The following is a 17,187-nucleotide window of genomic DNA, read 5'->3' as shown; positions in this document are numbered from 1 at the left end:
CATTGTATATTTATAGATATTTTGTAAAAAATATATTTGAAATGTAATTTTGGTATTTTAATAAACTATTAACGAATTTATTCTTTATATTTTTTATAGACTTTAGAATGGAATGACCTGATGTGTGGTATAACGTATAAACCTAAAAATCAAACAAGTTCTCGTAATAAAAACACATATATTTTGCTTTTATCTTTACCAAAACTCTGGAAACATGTCTATCTACGCAGACCTTGTTTACCGATCTCAGAATACGGAGTCGACTACCGTGGGGCCGAGCGGTCAGTCGCCACAACCCAACGATTGCAAAATGCAGACACCTCGCCAAATCTACTCGGTTTACATATTTCTCACATATATTTAAGGCAATTTAGACGCTTCTGTTTAGTGATGTTAGTTATGTTACAGTTAACATTTCCTCTGTACGAACTAAGGGCTCTAAATGTGCGAATTGAGTTACTTTACAATCATGGCTCTTCACTTCTAAAGTAGAAACAATATCGAGATATGTCATTATTGATAAAGTTATACATGTTATGTGTGTCAACGAAAATATTATAATAACAATACAAAATGCCTAAAATGATTGATAAAACGTAATGGATTACAGGCAGTCACGTTTAAAACACACAATTTCTTTGATATACGAGTGTCAAGGTGACTGGATGTAATTAACGAAAACATAATCCAAACAAAACTACATAAACAAGAACTAGGAAAATATACTTTGTTAATACACTGCGTATCAAGATTGCACGATTGGTATAACGAAAGCACTACACTTCCATAAAAGTATCTATGAAAACGTGAATCAAATTATTAACAATAACTAAAATAATAAGCAATTGAACACACCTACAGCAATTTCAATGATTTTTGGTTTTTTCAACAACAGGTTAATAAAGAAAGCTCACTAAACAGAAAGCGTGGAATAAAACCTACTATTTGGCAAAGGAACATTTACAGTATGATAATAGTTTCAAAAATGTGCGCCAAATGTAGGTTTTTATAGTACCAAAATGTTATCTTGCAACTTTTGATAGAAATAGTAGTATACGGTAAATACATGAAATTTTAGGAAAATTATTATAATAACAGTCTTTTCTTTTGAGTTTTTAAAATAATGATTACTTTTATAGTGCGGTGTAAAGGTTTTCACTGTGTGAAATGTGGTCACATAGAAATAACAGTTTCACAAATGATTTTCAGTCTCGTTCTGAAGTTTTAGCGCGATCCATAGGACCGCTTATGAAATAATCAGCGACGGCAATAATGATTTACTAAGCAGTGAAGACCCCATCAATGCAGCCTGAGTTTCAAAGAAATATTTAAAATTTACCCTTATCAAGTAGTAGAATAAGAGTAGGATCACATATTTACCGCACAGATAAATATAGTCTTCAACATCACACCCGTTGCAAGTGCTAAACTTATTGATATTTGGAATATTTTGGAACCAGACTCGATACAATCATATATAGCAATATATAAGTATAATTATACAATTGGAACTCCTATTATTTATAATTAATTATCTAAATTTTCTTTTCTTTATTAATCACAATCGGTAACAACTCAATATGAACAGTCTAGAGATATTTTTTTTGTCTTAATGGGAATTTTTAATTCGAATACCTATACACATAGTGTGGTGGACCATTAGGATACGTTTAGTCAGAGTTTTGCTACAATTTGCGTCAGTTCGTCGCATTACGGGAGTGGGCCCATCGAGTACAAAATATGCTTTACTTTTATCTCACCTAAAGCGTTATAAAATAAATACATGACTAAAACACTTTAAAGTGGACACAGGTGACTAAAAATATCGCTAAAATCTGCATAAACCCAAACTCAGGTGCGTTCCGTTTCACACAAAACATGAAAACTTGTTAAAAACCATTTGATACGATTTTTTCAAAAGAGCACAAGAAAAAGAAAATCGCTATCAGTTAAATGTAATCTTTAAATACACTTTTAAAGTATTTTTCCCCCATCCAAACAAGAAAATCTTAACATTATTTGTACGAACAACTAGAGAATGTTTGCGTAAAACGGAACGCAGCTTTTACAAATGCCTCGATCCTTCAACTTCGAGCGAACGTCCCCCACCGCGATGTTGCCAGCAACAAAAACATTAAACCTAACAACAATTTCAAGATCCCATTTCGTCGCGAACGCACCATTTTCATTCCTAACTACATTCTCTAACTTACAAACTGTATTTACAGATTCGAGCCTTATCGTTACCAACACTCTTATTTACAAATGTTACCCTTAAACCTAACGTAAGGACACTTGGAACATAGTCAGTAAACGGAAGCTTTGGTCGAGCGTCCATTACTTGAGAGACGTCTACAATTTTGGCACTTTGCACTGCACTTTTAGTACAAAAAGAAAAACGCTTAACCCGACAACAGTATGACTTAGCAACGACACGTTCCATTCTGCTATTTATACACGCTCTAATCGTTTATACAACAGATGCTTCTTTGGGAAGGAATCGATTCTCGCCATACAACAAAGACTTACAAACTACAACAATGAGCTACAAATAGCAGGATGGAGCGGCTGAGGGCACGCGGGAGTATCACAGGGCTCGGTCAGTCGATGACGACATAGGGCAGGGCGATGAGGTCACCGAGGCGGGCGCACTCGTGCCACTCGGTGAAGTTGTCCGGGCGCAGCGGCCGGGTCATCTCGTCCCGGTCCGTAGAAGCATCCGCATGCTGCAACGCCAGGTCTAGAACATCCGCTGCGTCCGTGATCTCCAGCGGCAACGTCACCACGGGCGCCGGCGACGCCTGCTCGTAGCTATACGGCACCCCAACCCGCGCACTCTCACACATACTGTACAGTGTCCGTCCGTCTATATCACACTTTGGCACCACTTTCGTGCGTTCCACCGTCCTGTGCTCCTGCGGTTCACTCGCGAATTCACTTTGCACGTCCATTTTCACGTCACACTTCGGCTCTGCATGCACTAGCTCTTCATCCTCGGCTGTCAGTATCGGCGCCTTGAGCCGCTCGCTGGGTTCCAGCGGCGCGATGCCCACCATCTCCGCTTCGATCTTCGTGCACTTGTACGACGCTATAGACTCCTCCAAGTCCATCGGCTCAACCTTCGCTTCTTCAGCGTCCTCGTCGCTCGACCCATCTCCGTTAGTTTCCTCCTTCACCTCTGGTGGAGGGAGGGTGTCTATGGGGTAGGGGCGGGGCGAGGGCGGGGGCGGCGGCGGGGGCGGCGAGGGCGGCGGGGGCGCGAACTCCGTCCACGGCAGATGCGTACAAAGCGGCACTCTACTCATGTTCTTCACGCAATGATCGTCCGCGTAATCCGAGTACATATACAGAGGGACCACACTGTTAAACAGCGCCGGTTTCTCTGGATCGGTGAGTTTCCTGACTGCGAATTGGTGCGGGTGTAGAGGTGCCCTGGTGCCGTTGATACCAGGGAGGTATGAATGATGTAGAGCGTGCACATGCAGCGGGGACACCTCCAGCTCGCGCGCGGCGGGGCAGGCCGCGTCCAGCTCCTCGCCGCACGTGCACTCCTGGTACTCGCGCTCGTCCTCCAGGGGTGGTAGAGGGGGGGCGGGGGGCTCCTCGGGGGGCGGCGGCGCGGGGGGCGGGGACGCGCCGCCGTTGCGCAGCGGAGAGTCCACTTTGATGGGGCATGCTGTGAAGAGAAATAGATAATTCGTTACTACCTATGTTGGTACATATTTTTAAGTTGATAGAGGCATAGTCGTTAAGCCTAGTCAGAGGCCTTCGGGCAGCTTGAAAACATCTGACAGTTGGTTTGCCCACTTACCCGACAACTCTCTCAGCACAAGGTCACTTGTGTTGGGGTCCACTATCCCGCACTAGGCCAGCGTGGTGGACTAACTAGGCCTAAACCTTTCCTTCATTGGAAGGAGAACCATGCCCCAGCAGTGGGGGGATGTGATTGGTCGTGATGATGATGAGAGGCACAGTGAGTAGTTTTGGTTTTTCAGAATAAGGTATGATAAACGTACGTTCAGGTTCAATGAGCATGACGTCCGGCGAGCCGGGCGAGGTCGGCGACCCGATGGGCTTATTGCCGCGCGACTGGATCTCTTCCAGTAACTCTTTCGTCGTTTTCACCTGTAACGTGAAATCATAGATTTGAGCGTAAATAGGTAAGAAATGTATGTAGATACAGATTCTTAGTTCTTGTCCCTTAATATTTGAAGATCAGTATAACACAGGAGTTAGCGGACACCCTGGATACAATAATGATACTTTTTATCGCGGAATTCCCACGGGAAAACTTTTAAAGGGGAAGCGAAGCTCGCGGGAACAGCTAGTCACAATAGAACCTCACCTTCTTAGCCCCAATAGGCGGCATCTGGTGCACATTCCTCGTGTAGTGCACGGCGGGGCGGCAACCGTTCTTGCGCGGGGGCGCGGCGGGGGCGGGGGGCGGGGACGAGCCGTTGCGCGCCCCCCACGCCGGCGCCGCCTCGCTGCCCGACCCGGCGCGGCTGTGGCCCCTGGGGAGATACACAAGTTTAACTATAGTCTGGTACGTCATTTCTTGAAGGGTTTTTATTGAAGGTTGCCTGAGACATTGCTGTATTTTGTACCTTGCCTGTAGGTTTTTTTAACTGTAATAAAGGTGTATAACTGGTATTTATTCCTTTTGGTGCCCTTGGATTGGAGTGAAAATTTGGATCCACGGTTAAATGGATTAAAAATATTGATTTTAACTCGCTTTAAATCAAAAGGCGGCGTAAAAGGGACTACTTCGTAGATGGTAGCATTTCGAACTTAATACTAACGAATTCAAAGAATTTAAATACATAATTTTTATATACTTTTTATCTCTAAATCTCTGCAGAAAAGGCTAGAGTACAGTACAAAAACCGGTAATATAAGTAAGGAATATAGCTACGATTATCCTTGCTTTCTACAAACATAGCTTTCCAATCGGTCTATTCACTTCAAACTTCTAAGCGAGGACCGACGTGACGACAGATACTCACATTTGAAACTTACAACATCCCTGTTATCTCCTGGGTGTAAATAGATAGTGTATTTACCTCCGTTTCTTAGGTTTCTTGTCACGTTTGGCTTTCTTGTCGTCAGCGAGCGGCGCGGGCGACGCCGGACGCTTGGAGGCTGCAAACAGATAACACACACTGTTAGGCCGCTGGTAATAATGTTCAATAAAGAAGGCGATTATCACACTTTCCAAAAAAGTTAACTGACGGCCTTGAAACAGGAGGCCCGAAGACAGAGAGTTATGGCGCCACTTGGCAGAGGCCTGATGATGTGAAAGAAATGAGTTACCACCTGGCTATATGGAACAATGAATACGATTGGTGATTAGTGGATAATTTGGTATCAAACGTTACATAGCTATGAAGCATAGCACATCACAACTAAAGCGCGCTCCAGACTCGATAAAACATAAAACTACACGGGACGCAGAGAATACGAGAGTGTAGAGGCCCTATTCGGCAGAGCTCGCCTGTAGTTTTGATAGTGAATAGTTTTGTCTACACCCGAGACAAAACCTCTAATAGAGAGTGAGGCACGGGGCATTATGCGTCGAATATTCTAGAATTTGGTTGGGTACTCACGCGTAGCGGGCGAGGGGGCCACCAGCGGCGGCGGGGGGGGCGGGTCGTCGTCCACGAGGATCACGTCCTGCGAGTCCGACTCGTAGCCGCCCCACGCTGGAATGTACAAGGGATGGGTTATACAGGGTGTTTGTAACATACAGATGGAGGGTTATATGTAATAATAATAATAATAATATGTGGGGACATCTCACACACGGCCATCCGACCCCAAGCTAGGCAGAGCCTGTGTTATGGGTATCGGACAGCTGATATATCTACACAAATACATAGATAGATACATATTAAATATAAATATCAACACCCAAGACCCGAGTACAAATATTTGTCTTTTAAACAAATATCTGCCCCAGCCGGGAATCGAACCCGGGACCTTCGGCATAGCAGTCAGGGCCACTAACCACTACGCCATTCGACCGTCAAATATGTGGTGTTTGTAGGGAAGACTTGAAGCTGAGAGATTGAGGGTGGGGTTATACAGGTTGGTTTGGGTGAGATTTGAGGTTGGGATCTAGGCCTGGATGGAACATACAGGGGTGGGGGTTATACAGGGTGTTTGTTGCAAGCAGGAAGGGTTATACGGGCTGTTCGTAAATGAGACTTGAGGCTGGGACGTTCAGAGTGTTTGTAGCAAGTCCTGGGTGGAACATATAGGGTATTCATGGGTGAGCGTTGAGGCTGGGAGGTTCAGTGGTTAAGTTGTACAATGTACAGGGTATCTGTAGACTGTCCTCACCGAAATAGTCAGGAAGAAGATTATACAAAATGGCTGAAACATTCATGGATTTACTTTGCGAGGTTGCCACAGCATTTAGAGCGAGATTTTATAGTAGATTCTAGTTTTAGTGGATTTTTTTAACGTAACTTTGGTGGATGTGTTGTTTTATAAATGTGTTATGTTACCTGGTCTTGAAACTGGCCTGGGGCTGTTCACCGCCGGGCTCACAACTTGCTGCAAATAAACAAAATTACAATGTTTACTATTTCATGGAAAATATTAAACATTGTTTCTCATTGTTGTGACATGATAGGGACCGAGGTCACCTTATGAGGGCCTTTTTGATGCTTAGGACAAAACCCTTTTATGTTACTCTTTGTTTTGTATTGTACTGTTTCCTGTATTTTTTTTAGTTTTTAATGTAAACCGTTTCAGTGTGTGCTAAGTGACAACTTCTTTTTCGATGGCCAGTAATATAGTAAAATATATGTTACCCTGGTAAGCGCGAGTGCGGGGGAGGTGAGCGGGGTGCCGCCCAGCCGCCGCATCTGTCGCTCGGCCGAAGATCGGTTCGACCCCGGCAGCGCTGGAAAAGAAAACAATACAACATCAGTTATGAACAAGTACATACGTAATTGGATAGAAATAAACACGAGTAACTAAAGTAATATTTAGATTTATAATGTATTTCTCCTGAACTGACACACTTGAGAACTGGTTTGCTCAACAGGCCATCGGTTCTTCGGCATATCTGGCCGGCCCACTGCCACTTCAGCTTGCAGATTTTAAGAGTTCTCTCTATGTCGGTTACTCTAGTTCTCTCACAAAAAAACGCAAAAACCTGCGACAGTAATCAAGCATTTGCCCTCAAAAACTGTCAAAACAGTCGCAGATTTTTGCGATGCGACGTCGCAACGCAGTTTTGTATACATGCCCTAATTTCTGGTATGGTCCTTAAGAATAAAATAGAATAGAATATAAGTTACCAGTTTGCTTGGGCGAGTTGACGGCCGGTATGACGAGGTCCCGCCATCGCTTCACCAGCACCTTGGCGCGCCGCGCCAGCGTCGGGTCCGAGGTCTTGCGCCGCAGCTCGTTCACATGTTTGCCAAGTCTGGTGGTCTGTGGGTAGAAGAGAATACCGTGTGAGGATAGAATAAGTGGTAGTGGTTCACATGCTTGCAGAATTGGATGGTCTGTGGGTTTAAGAATTCAAGTGAGGTGAGGGTAAGGCTTAGAATAACTTGTAGTCATTCACATCTGGTGGTCTGTGGGTGGAGGGAGAGAGAATTAGCGTGAGGATGAGGGTAGGGCTTAGAATAAGTTGTAGTGGTTCACATGCTTGCCTAGTCTAGTGGTCTGTGGGTAAAAGAGAATACCATGTAAGGATATAATAAGTAATAAGTTTGAATAAGTTGTAGTGGTTCACATGCTTGCCTAGTCTGGTGGTCTGTGGGTGGAAGAGAATACCATGTAAGGATATAATAAGTAATAAGTTTGAATAAGTTGTAGTGGTTCACATGCTTGCTGGTCTGGTGGTAGAAGGAGAGGAATTGTGAGGATAGAGTTTGGAATAAGTTGTAGTTGTAGCATATATTTAGTGTACAGCCTGGAAAAGCTGAATAGGAAAGCTTGGATGGCCATGTACTTACGTATTATAGAAAGAGGAAGCTATGGTATGGTATGAAAGAAAGTTGCACCCCTAAGCTTCCTTCTTGCTAGGTTGTGAATGAAGTAAGTATTTAGAAGTACAATAGACCAGCTCTATGTGTTGTAGGATTGTACATAAAACTATCTTAGTATAGCTTCAAATGTGTACTAAAGCTAGGAAAAACGTCCATATGCAATATCATCGAGGCAACCTTATTTGGCCATAAATATTGTGTTAAATCTTAAATGTTTAAAAAAATTGGGGCAATTTTCATTGATTGCGAGTGTATATTATAAAATTATGTTTCGTAATTTTGGCGACCAATATTTTCTGGTCTCAGCTTTCCTCATCCATGGTATGTAAACAATAAAATAAGTACCTACAGTACAGGACTGGTAAGCCATAAATAATAAGTTATTGATTGAACTCGTTTTTTCGGTAAGAATATGGAAATTGGCGAGCGCCATTCAGGTCACTGGATGCCTCCATGTGGGGTCAATGTCCTTTACACACTTCAAACTTTGCAGAGATGAAGTCAGAAATATTGATAAGGCTTTCTAGTGTAAGTACATTTTTTTATAGTATTGTTTAAGCATCCATAGTTGTAAGCCAAGTACATCATTAAGTTTTATTTTAAGCCTACTTATTTTCCCACTTCTGGTCAAAGGTCTCTCCATTTTTCTTCCAAACCCTTCAATCTAATATGAAAGTACCAATATATCTCTTCTTAGCGAGACAGTGACAAGCACTGGAGGTGGACAAGGGTTTCTCAGCGCGGTGAACGGATCAGCCAGCCAGATAAGTATGTATGTAAATGATATTAATAATAGGTATATGTATATTAATCTATTTCTTCGATATACATATATATTTATACAAGTATATATTATAGTTTATTATTATATTATTTCTATTTGTGTATTCTATTTATACAAGTATACATATATTTATAGTTTATTATTATATTATTTATATTTATGTATTCTATTTATTGTTAGGTACAATAATTATTGAGTGACATTGCAATTTCTTTCTTTTTTTTTGCACACCTTTAACATAATTTTTCCTGTACTTCCTGTGGGTTGACTGGTTGAAAATGCTTTTAGCATTAAGTCCACCCTTTGTATACTTATTTATAAATTTGTGCAATAAAGGATTAAATAAATAAATAAGTTGTTGCTCACTGACCAGGTTTAGTTGCTAACTCACTGAAAGAGTTTCCATAATGGTAAAACATGTTCTTGAATACTAAGAAAGGTAAATAATTAAGTAGACAATGATTTTCTTACCTCCAACAGCTCTTTTGTGATATTGAACTTTTCCAAAATGGATATGATTTCATTAACAGCATGCATGTCGACAACCTGGAAAAAATAATAAAAAATGGTGAAACAAATTAGCAAATCCATTTAATCAGGATTATTTGTAGTCTTAGTACATAATTATGCCCAGCTCTTAAGGTCATGTATAAACTTTACCAGAATAATATAATACCCTCTGTTCTCAATGTGTTCTAATTTTGTAATTCAAATACTATATCCCGTTTCAGTGTAGGCGGATGCCTGTCATCAGTGTACTTGTAACATATTTACCAACATATGTAACAATTCTTTCTAAGAGACTTGTAATTAATAATATCCAAGAAAATGTAATTAATAATTAAGAATATCCTGGAAATTTTCACTGGGTCAAAATAATGATGATGACAGAATCTAGCTCCTTGTTTTCTAATTCTATTCATGTTTAAATTTTCTTCAAAACTTACACACACTCAATCTTTCAATGGATTCAAAAATAGGAGCATTTTTTTAACTATTGTATGTAAGTAGATGATTGCAGGCTGCACATTGTTGATAAGCAGAATGGTTTTAAGAATCCCATACAAATTACTTTTTTTATCTGCTCAGATGCCAGCATTATTCATAATTTAAGGAAATGCACTCGCTAATGCTGCTGAAATTGCTAACTATTTATTAATTCAACACCATAATTTCTACAATCATACAAAATTGTTGAAAACTTCTAGAATCACCCAATGAAATAAAATAAAAATATCCGTCCAGCAGTTCAAAATGTGTATGGATGATGGATCAGTCAGCCTGACTATTGAACTCCGACTAGATATAACTAGATACTTCTGAAGTTTTTTCATGAATCCAGAAACAGAATCTAAACATTGTATATTATTATTGTGATAATACATAAAGAAAAACATCCGTCTCTTGATAGTAAACTGATAACTGTAATTTTGATAACACAGGACTGTTACTTATAATTATTGGCAAAAATTACATGGTTTCTTCACCATTAAAAACTTATAATTTTGCTATTGGAGCCGTATGAAAGAAATTACAAGTTTCTTTCCAAATAACTTAATGAAAAAATTCAGATTATACAATTTTTAGCTAATAATGGTGTCAAATGTAACAATATTCTATTCTAAAGCAGTTTGTGAGATGACCACACATATTATTATATTGTATCTAAGGTTCATAATTCAGACTTCATACACATTTTGACCTCGGCAACAGCATACAAACTATTACATGTAAAGTTAACCTCATTTGCTATTAGTTAGTGTTTGAGGTTATATCACTATTGGTGATCTTTATAAATGTATGAACAGAGCTTACAATGTCTAAAAGCTCTCAAATTCAGCAATACTGAAATAATCTATAGGATTATTCCATGATATTTTGTTGGAGATTTATAATGTTATTGAAATGTAGGATTATGAGAGTGAGTAAGGAATGTATCAGGAATTTACTTATCAAGAATTTGCTTTCAAACCCCTCGGGATCATATTACTAGTATTTGTTCCCTTGGAAACAGTGGAGCCTAATATACCATGAGGGTGCTAACTGAATTCTAGCATTGCCCAATTGTTTCACAATTTAGAATGGCAAAGAATAATATTTCATAATTTAGTAGCAAATTGTAGAAAATAAAATACACAGGGTGTTTCTTCTATTTCCGTCGGCCCACACGAGGTGTCCTCGCGGTGATCGCTAGCAGTCAAGTACTTACAGAAGGTCAATGGTAATGACAAAAAACACATTTTCACCAAACGATTTCAACAGCTTTAGCATAGCGACAGGGGTGAGACCGAGAAAATCTGCAGGAGAGGTCGTGCGTGGCACAATTCCGCACTTTCACATTGCAAAACATTTGGCACTGAGGACGGAGGGTTGAGGGGCGGCGGGCTGGCGACGTCAGTGGCCCCCCATCCCGCACCCGAATCGCTCACGTATACACTTCGACACCAAATATTTTCTCTCGCATCAAGCACTTCACACTACGTGTAGCCCACATCGCGGCTGAAGCTACATTTTACAACGTCTTGCAACATCCAGAAACGATAATAGCAACCTCAGGGAGGCCAAATTGTAACATAGAATCGGGTGTCATGGGCTCGTGGGGACCGTTTCCATATCTTCGACTTGATTCACCCACTTATTTTGGTTAAAACTCGCAAACTTACATTGTAACTGTTATCCAACGCATTCAGAAGTCGTTTACTTAGATCATGAGCGTTATTACTCATTTATAAACGAAAATATTCAACTAAATACGACAAACGTGTCTCGGCTGCGTCGTAATGGCGGACCGACGACTACGTATGCCCGTGCCAGGGCATTTTAGCCGAATAATTCAGCTGATATCGGACCGAGGCGACGCTCGTTCGTGTTTTTCCGTTTCTTTTGACGGAAACTATTTTTTTCGCGTATTTCTACCACAAGATGGCACTGCATGTTTTATTTTAAAATTTAATAACCCAACATTTATTGCATAAAAAAAAAATATTTTGCGTTTATTTGGCATAAAACTTAATATTTTATACATTTCTTAAAGTGAAATGTCCAAATATAGTGTAATTAAAGTAAAAAATATATTTAAAAATAATTATTGCTAGATTAAAAAATACAAACATGGCAACATAATTAACCTCAAAAAAGAAAAGTTGTCTTATAGTACAAAATACGTTCAATAGATGGCAGTGTATCGAACTAGTTATTATTCTGAGAGAAAATAAAGGTTTTATTTTTATATAATCATTGCAAGACTAAAAAAAGATTTACCCGGCGAGAAATCGTTATTATTCAAAGGATTTACCCATAACTCGAATGGATTGACGCTGCAACTATCATCTGATCAAGATGTCGTGGCCAATGATGATGATACCCATAACTAGTTATTATTCTGTGCCCATCGTCAAATAAACAAAAAAAAAACCCGACTGCACATTAAAACAAGCCCCAATGTTAATGGAAAGTATCGAAGGCGGGGACCAGCAGAGAGTTCACAATTTAGCTGAATGTTACCTAGATAGGTCAGATACCTTGTGTTGTGGTCAAGTTGGTCCCCGCCTGCGATACTTTCCATTAACATTGGGGCTTGTTTTCATCTTTTTAGCGTGCAGTCGGGCTTTTTGTTTGTTTATAATTATATTTTTTTATTTGTAACTTTTTAGTTGTTTTTATTTTATGAAATTTTACGTCAGTAGTCGGGTTTTAGTTCATGAACATTTTTTATTTCAATCATTTTGGTGTTGTTATTTAAATACCTACAATATCCATATTTTTTAATGTGCAAATCAAGTCCTTTCATTTGATACCCCACACGGAATAGTAGGAATAATATTTTTTTTTCGATCATCACGTTATTTTCTCTAGAGGGCGCTATGTAAATTTAAATGTAACGTCATATAGCCTATAACCATCGCGCAATCAATACGCTTCCAACGATACCTCATACATCAAAATCTATCAAGTCGTTTAGGCTATACGAGGGAACAAAGAAACAGACAAACATACATACATACAAACATACAATCGAAAAACATTACCCTCCTCCTTCGGCAGTCGGGTAAAAAAAGGATGCGCACAGTAGCTAACAATAAATATTCGTAAAAAAATGTCGTAAGTACCTACACTTCATAATCAGTCTGCAATAATAAAATATCTTCACTCACACAATGTACTAAAAAGTAACGTGAGCATGACCATGTCACCAAGTAGGTACCAAACTAGGCGGCCTATGGTTAGCTAACTTACACGCACCTCTATTCTATTCTATTATCTGTAAGGGTGACAGTACCTGCACCTGGCTCTCTCGAATGGAAGCTTTGTGCATATCCCCAAGGTCTAAACTGCCTTGCTAAGCCTGGATCATTTCCCACCACGCTTGTCCACTCCACTGCGGGTTGCTGGGTTCACATATCTAGATGAGCTAAATCAAGGCTAAATCAAGATATGCAGGTCTCCACACGATGTTTTTCCTTCACCGAAAGAGCGATGGTATGGTACATGTCAGCGCATATGCGTCTTATCCTAACTAATATTATAAATGCGAAAGTCACTGTCTGACTCTCTTACTATAGAATAGATTTAACGTATTAGGTTTTGTATTTATTTCAGACAACTGAAAAACTTTAATACCGCGATGTAGGATCTTCATATTAATTCGCCTCGGTTCCATACAAGATCTCTGTATTGCGCTTTTAGTGCCATCTGTTGGTTATATCCGGAACTGTCTGTCTGTCTGTCTGTCTGTTACTCTTTCACGCCAAAACTACTGAACGGATATGAATGAAATTTGGTATACATATGGTCTAGACCCTGAGAAAGAACATAGGCTACTTTTTATTGCGAAACGGAGGTTGTAAGGGGTTAAAAGGGGGGGTTAAAAGTTGTATGCGAATACTTAATTTTAAAAGACAAAAATACTACGGCTGACTGGCGTAGTGGTTAGTGACCCTGACTGCTATGCCGAAGGTCCCGGGTTCGATTCCCGGCCGGGGTAGATCTTTTTTTAAATAAACTTTATATTTAAGCACTTGATGAGCAATAATTAAACATTTTGTTCTAGCGTTTTTGAAACTTCGATCTGTGAGTGGATGAAATAGGTGTTCATATTTTGTATGAAGTTCGTCATTTTTGAAGATAAAAACATTATATTTTGTATTTAGGCACTACATAATCACAAAAAAATAATAATTAGCATATAAAAAAACCCAGTGTGGGGGTGTAATATAGGGGTTGAAAGTTTTATGGGTGTTGAGTTTTAGAAGTTTAATTTATATAGTAGCTATGTCCGCTCCTAGATGGCGTTGTCGGATCGGATATAGATCGCGGTATGGTTTGATTTTAGCTAATGTACTTATAGTTTGTATGTATTTGCAGTAAGCTTCGTAGGTCCTCGATAACAACCCAATAAACGACTGTACTTTTCAATACGAGGTTTCATTCATTGTCATTTGGTTCTTATGCGTCATTTTTGAAGATAAAACCATGAAACTTATTACGTAGGTGTTTTAGGAAAATATGCAGAGATTTTCTATACGGAATTCCCATGACTGACACGCACACGATATTAACGCACAGGCTAAACGTAGCGTAGGCACTTGAAATTAGGAAGGGACGTAGCTTAGGTACCGTATTTTCCCACAAAAACCGGAGTTAGCGGTTGAAATTCGTCATTAACTTAGGCTGTTTTTAACAGCATGCGGATTTGATCACGCACGCGGGATTTCCCCGCACGCGTTCATACAAGTATTCATTGTAACGCGTGGAATATGCACACGAGATGCGGGAAAATGGCGTGCTATCCCACGTGCGTGATGAAATCTGCATGCTGTTAAAACAGCCGTAAAGCTTAGTTACAATAGGATATTGCAAGATACCTAGATGTTTTCAATCTAACATGTCTGCACACCTTAGTAAAGTTATGTAAAAATAAGTAGTATGAAAAAAACCAAAACTGCATAAGTTAGATGCTTGAAATTAAACATTTATAAATTACTATTCTGCCATTGCTATACAAGTCTTTGCTCAATGAAGTCATGAAAATCATTTTTAGTCAAGTATCTTCGTACTTATTTGTCAACTTTCATCTAATTTAATACCACCATGGCATGTTATTGGGTAGGTAGTTCGGGAGTAGTCCACGGCAAAATAATTTTAAGGCGAAGCGAAGCTCGCGGGCAACAGCTAGTATCATATAAGTATTGAGTCCGTATTCTGAGTTTAGTATGTACGTATATATTTTTCCTCCTCTTTGCTCTCTATGTGCAGTGTTTGACAATACATTTTTAATCGTTGTTATGGTTGCATGTACAGTGCCACAAACTTATCTGTTCCGGTGAGAGCGAACTAAATTGATCCATATCTCATTATTTACTAATGAATTATATATTAATATAGATTAGATGGGTTAATTAAAACCACAAGAGCGAATTACCACTACTGGCAAACTTAAAATCTTATAGAATGAAGAAATATTACACATTTACGTGAGCTGTCAGCGGAACAGATAAGTTTGTGGCACTATATAGTTGTTATGCCATCTATTGGCTTAAGCTGCGTACAGACCGGGCCAACAAACGCCCAACGATCGCCAACGGTTATCCCAACGATGGATATTTATCATACATAATACAGGGCAGATTGCAGCAACGAAGGTCAACGAAAAACGTTCGTTGGCGTTCGTTGGGCCGGTCTGTACGCGGCTTTACATAAAAACTCAACTGGTTTGTCATGTGTCAAGGAAAATGTTTCTTTGCCAGTTTGAGTCTTTTTTACTGGTCATACCGATCGGTCCTAAACAGTCCTAAAACTACTATGGCAATACCAAAAAAATCGGGGTTAAAAATAACATCTACAATGGCAACATTTTCCATAGAAAAAAAATCAAATGTCAATTGTTTGCCTTTTGGCTGAGCCGTGTTGCGTTATTTGATAGCAAAAAATGCAAAAATATTGTGTTGAATTGACAAAATTGGCGATTGTGCTCGCTGATTCAAATCGCGTATGTGCTCAGGTGTCGAAGAAAGAATAGACCATAGGTCGTGAGTGAAACAGTAACTGATAAATGGCGAAGAAATAAGTGTTTTACTGTGCTGTGCTTTATTAGTGGCAATGGATCGGAGATGCTCTCAGTCTGTGCGGACGCTGGTATTCGACGATTCTGACTCTGATCTCCCCAAGAACGGTCAGAAGAAGGAGCTGTCTTCATCATTAGGACCGTCGTCGCTCGGTCAGAGCATTGAAGGTCAGTGAATCACAATATCATTCACAAACCGTTTCGTTATCGATACAAAACCTATACCGATCGAGTTTGGTATCAAACTGTTTTCAAGGTTTATATGTACAGCTGGCCTGTCAGTGGGAATTTAATAATGTAGGTGTGTAATGAAATGACCGATGGCTATTGGCCGAGGTAGTTGCGTGCTTACATGCAGGTATGGTTGATACATTATGTCACATTTTTATCATTGCCGTCGTCTACCGATTGATCTAAGTGTGTCAGTGTTACGAAACTGTAACCTAGAGCACACAAGTAGTTGTAGCCACTGGAGGAGATCTTTGAGGTTTTTTTATAACTACCTTCAATTTTTCATGACAATCAATATATAAACAAAGACAAGGCCACCATTCATAAATATTTACAAATAAAGATTAAGATTTAAAATGTTTCCCCAAATTCTAAGGCTTCCTAAGATTATAGAGCAATAATTATAGTTGTTAACAGTATAGTGGTGGATTTATTTATGGCAAATTGTGATTGATAACATTATTATGATATTATTGTGGTTCCAAGACATCATTCCAATTGACCCAAAGTTTGATTCTCATTGCAAAAACGACAGTATGTTTACTACCTAGAATAGAACATTTACTACTAGTTGTAGACACAATTCATGCATGTACAGTCAGCTGCATAAGTAGCTATACAATTCTGTACCTTGTCAAACTGATGAACCATCAATGTATTTTTATTATATAATAGTATTGTATTGATAGGAGGTTTCAGATTGACATGCAGCTGACTGTAGAGTAAGTAGTACATTAGAAAACTCTTTTCAAATTGCCGATACAAAATTAAAGAAAGACCGTAGAGTGTACTTTATGAAAGCCTCGACACATGCATTTTATTTATTATAAAGAGTAGAGATAAGCAGGAAAGTTAAACATAATTATAGCCAATTAAAAACTGTAACAATGTATCATAATAGTTGGATATGAATTATCATAATTAAAACTTTAAATGCACAAAATGAGTAAACAACGTAAATATTTAATTACGTACAATCATTGCCAAAATCTTTTATACAACATGGTATAAAATAATCTCACAGTATCTGTGATAATTACTGATGGACTACAAAGTAAGTAAAAGCTAAATATTTAAGTCACTACGATTTTAATGTTATT

The 17,187-nt window shown here is 39.2% G+C and overlaps 2 protein-coding genes across 8 annotated transcripts in view; one reads left to right on the top strand and one right to left on the bottom strand.

The window, feature by feature from the left end:
- Window positions 1-161: 161 nt before the first annotated feature.
- LOC105388153 (pollen-specific leucine-rich repeat extensin-like protein 1) lies at window positions 162-11,637 on the bottom strand. The gene is given in 10 exon segments (XM_048630772.1): window positions 162-3,676; window positions 4,017-4,125; window positions 4,346-4,514; window positions 5,064-5,142; window positions 5,562-5,702; window positions 6,510-6,558; window positions 6,819-6,910; window positions 7,311-7,446; window positions 9,265-9,339; window positions 11,457-11,637. Coding segments are annotated over 10 exon segments (1,989 nt in total). The 5' UTR covers window positions 11,520-11,637; the 3' UTR covers window positions 162-2,600.
- A 4,013-nt stretch (window positions 11,638-15,650) lies between these two features.
- The window catches only part of LOC105387780 (microtubule-associated serine/threonine-protein kinase 3), a 67,646-nt gene continuing 66,109 nt past the window's right edge, over window positions 15,651-17,187 (top strand). For 5 of the 7 annotated variants that reach the window (XM_048630749.1, XM_048630753.1, XM_048630751.1 and 2 more), the window contains exon 1: window positions 15,652-16,024. In XM_048630749.1, coding sequence (XP_048486706.1) covers window positions 15,892-16,024 — 133 coding nt within the window. In that variant the 5' untranslated portion in view covers window positions 15,652-15,891. Of the gene's footprint in view, window positions 16,025-17,187 lie in introns of all 7 variants that reach the window. The other 2 variants (XM_048630748.1, XM_048630752.1) reach the window with 1 other exon arrangement.

The sequence above is a fragment of the Plutella xylostella genome, chromosome 27, assembly GCF_932276165.1.
Source record: "Plutella xylostella chromosome 27, ilPluXylo3.1, whole genome shotgun sequence".
In the NCBI taxonomy this organism is placed as follows: domain Eukaryota; kingdom Metazoa; phylum Arthropoda; class Insecta; order Lepidoptera; family Plutellidae; genus Plutella; species Plutella xylostella.
This window is presented reverse-complemented; position numbering and strand designations above follow the sequence as displayed.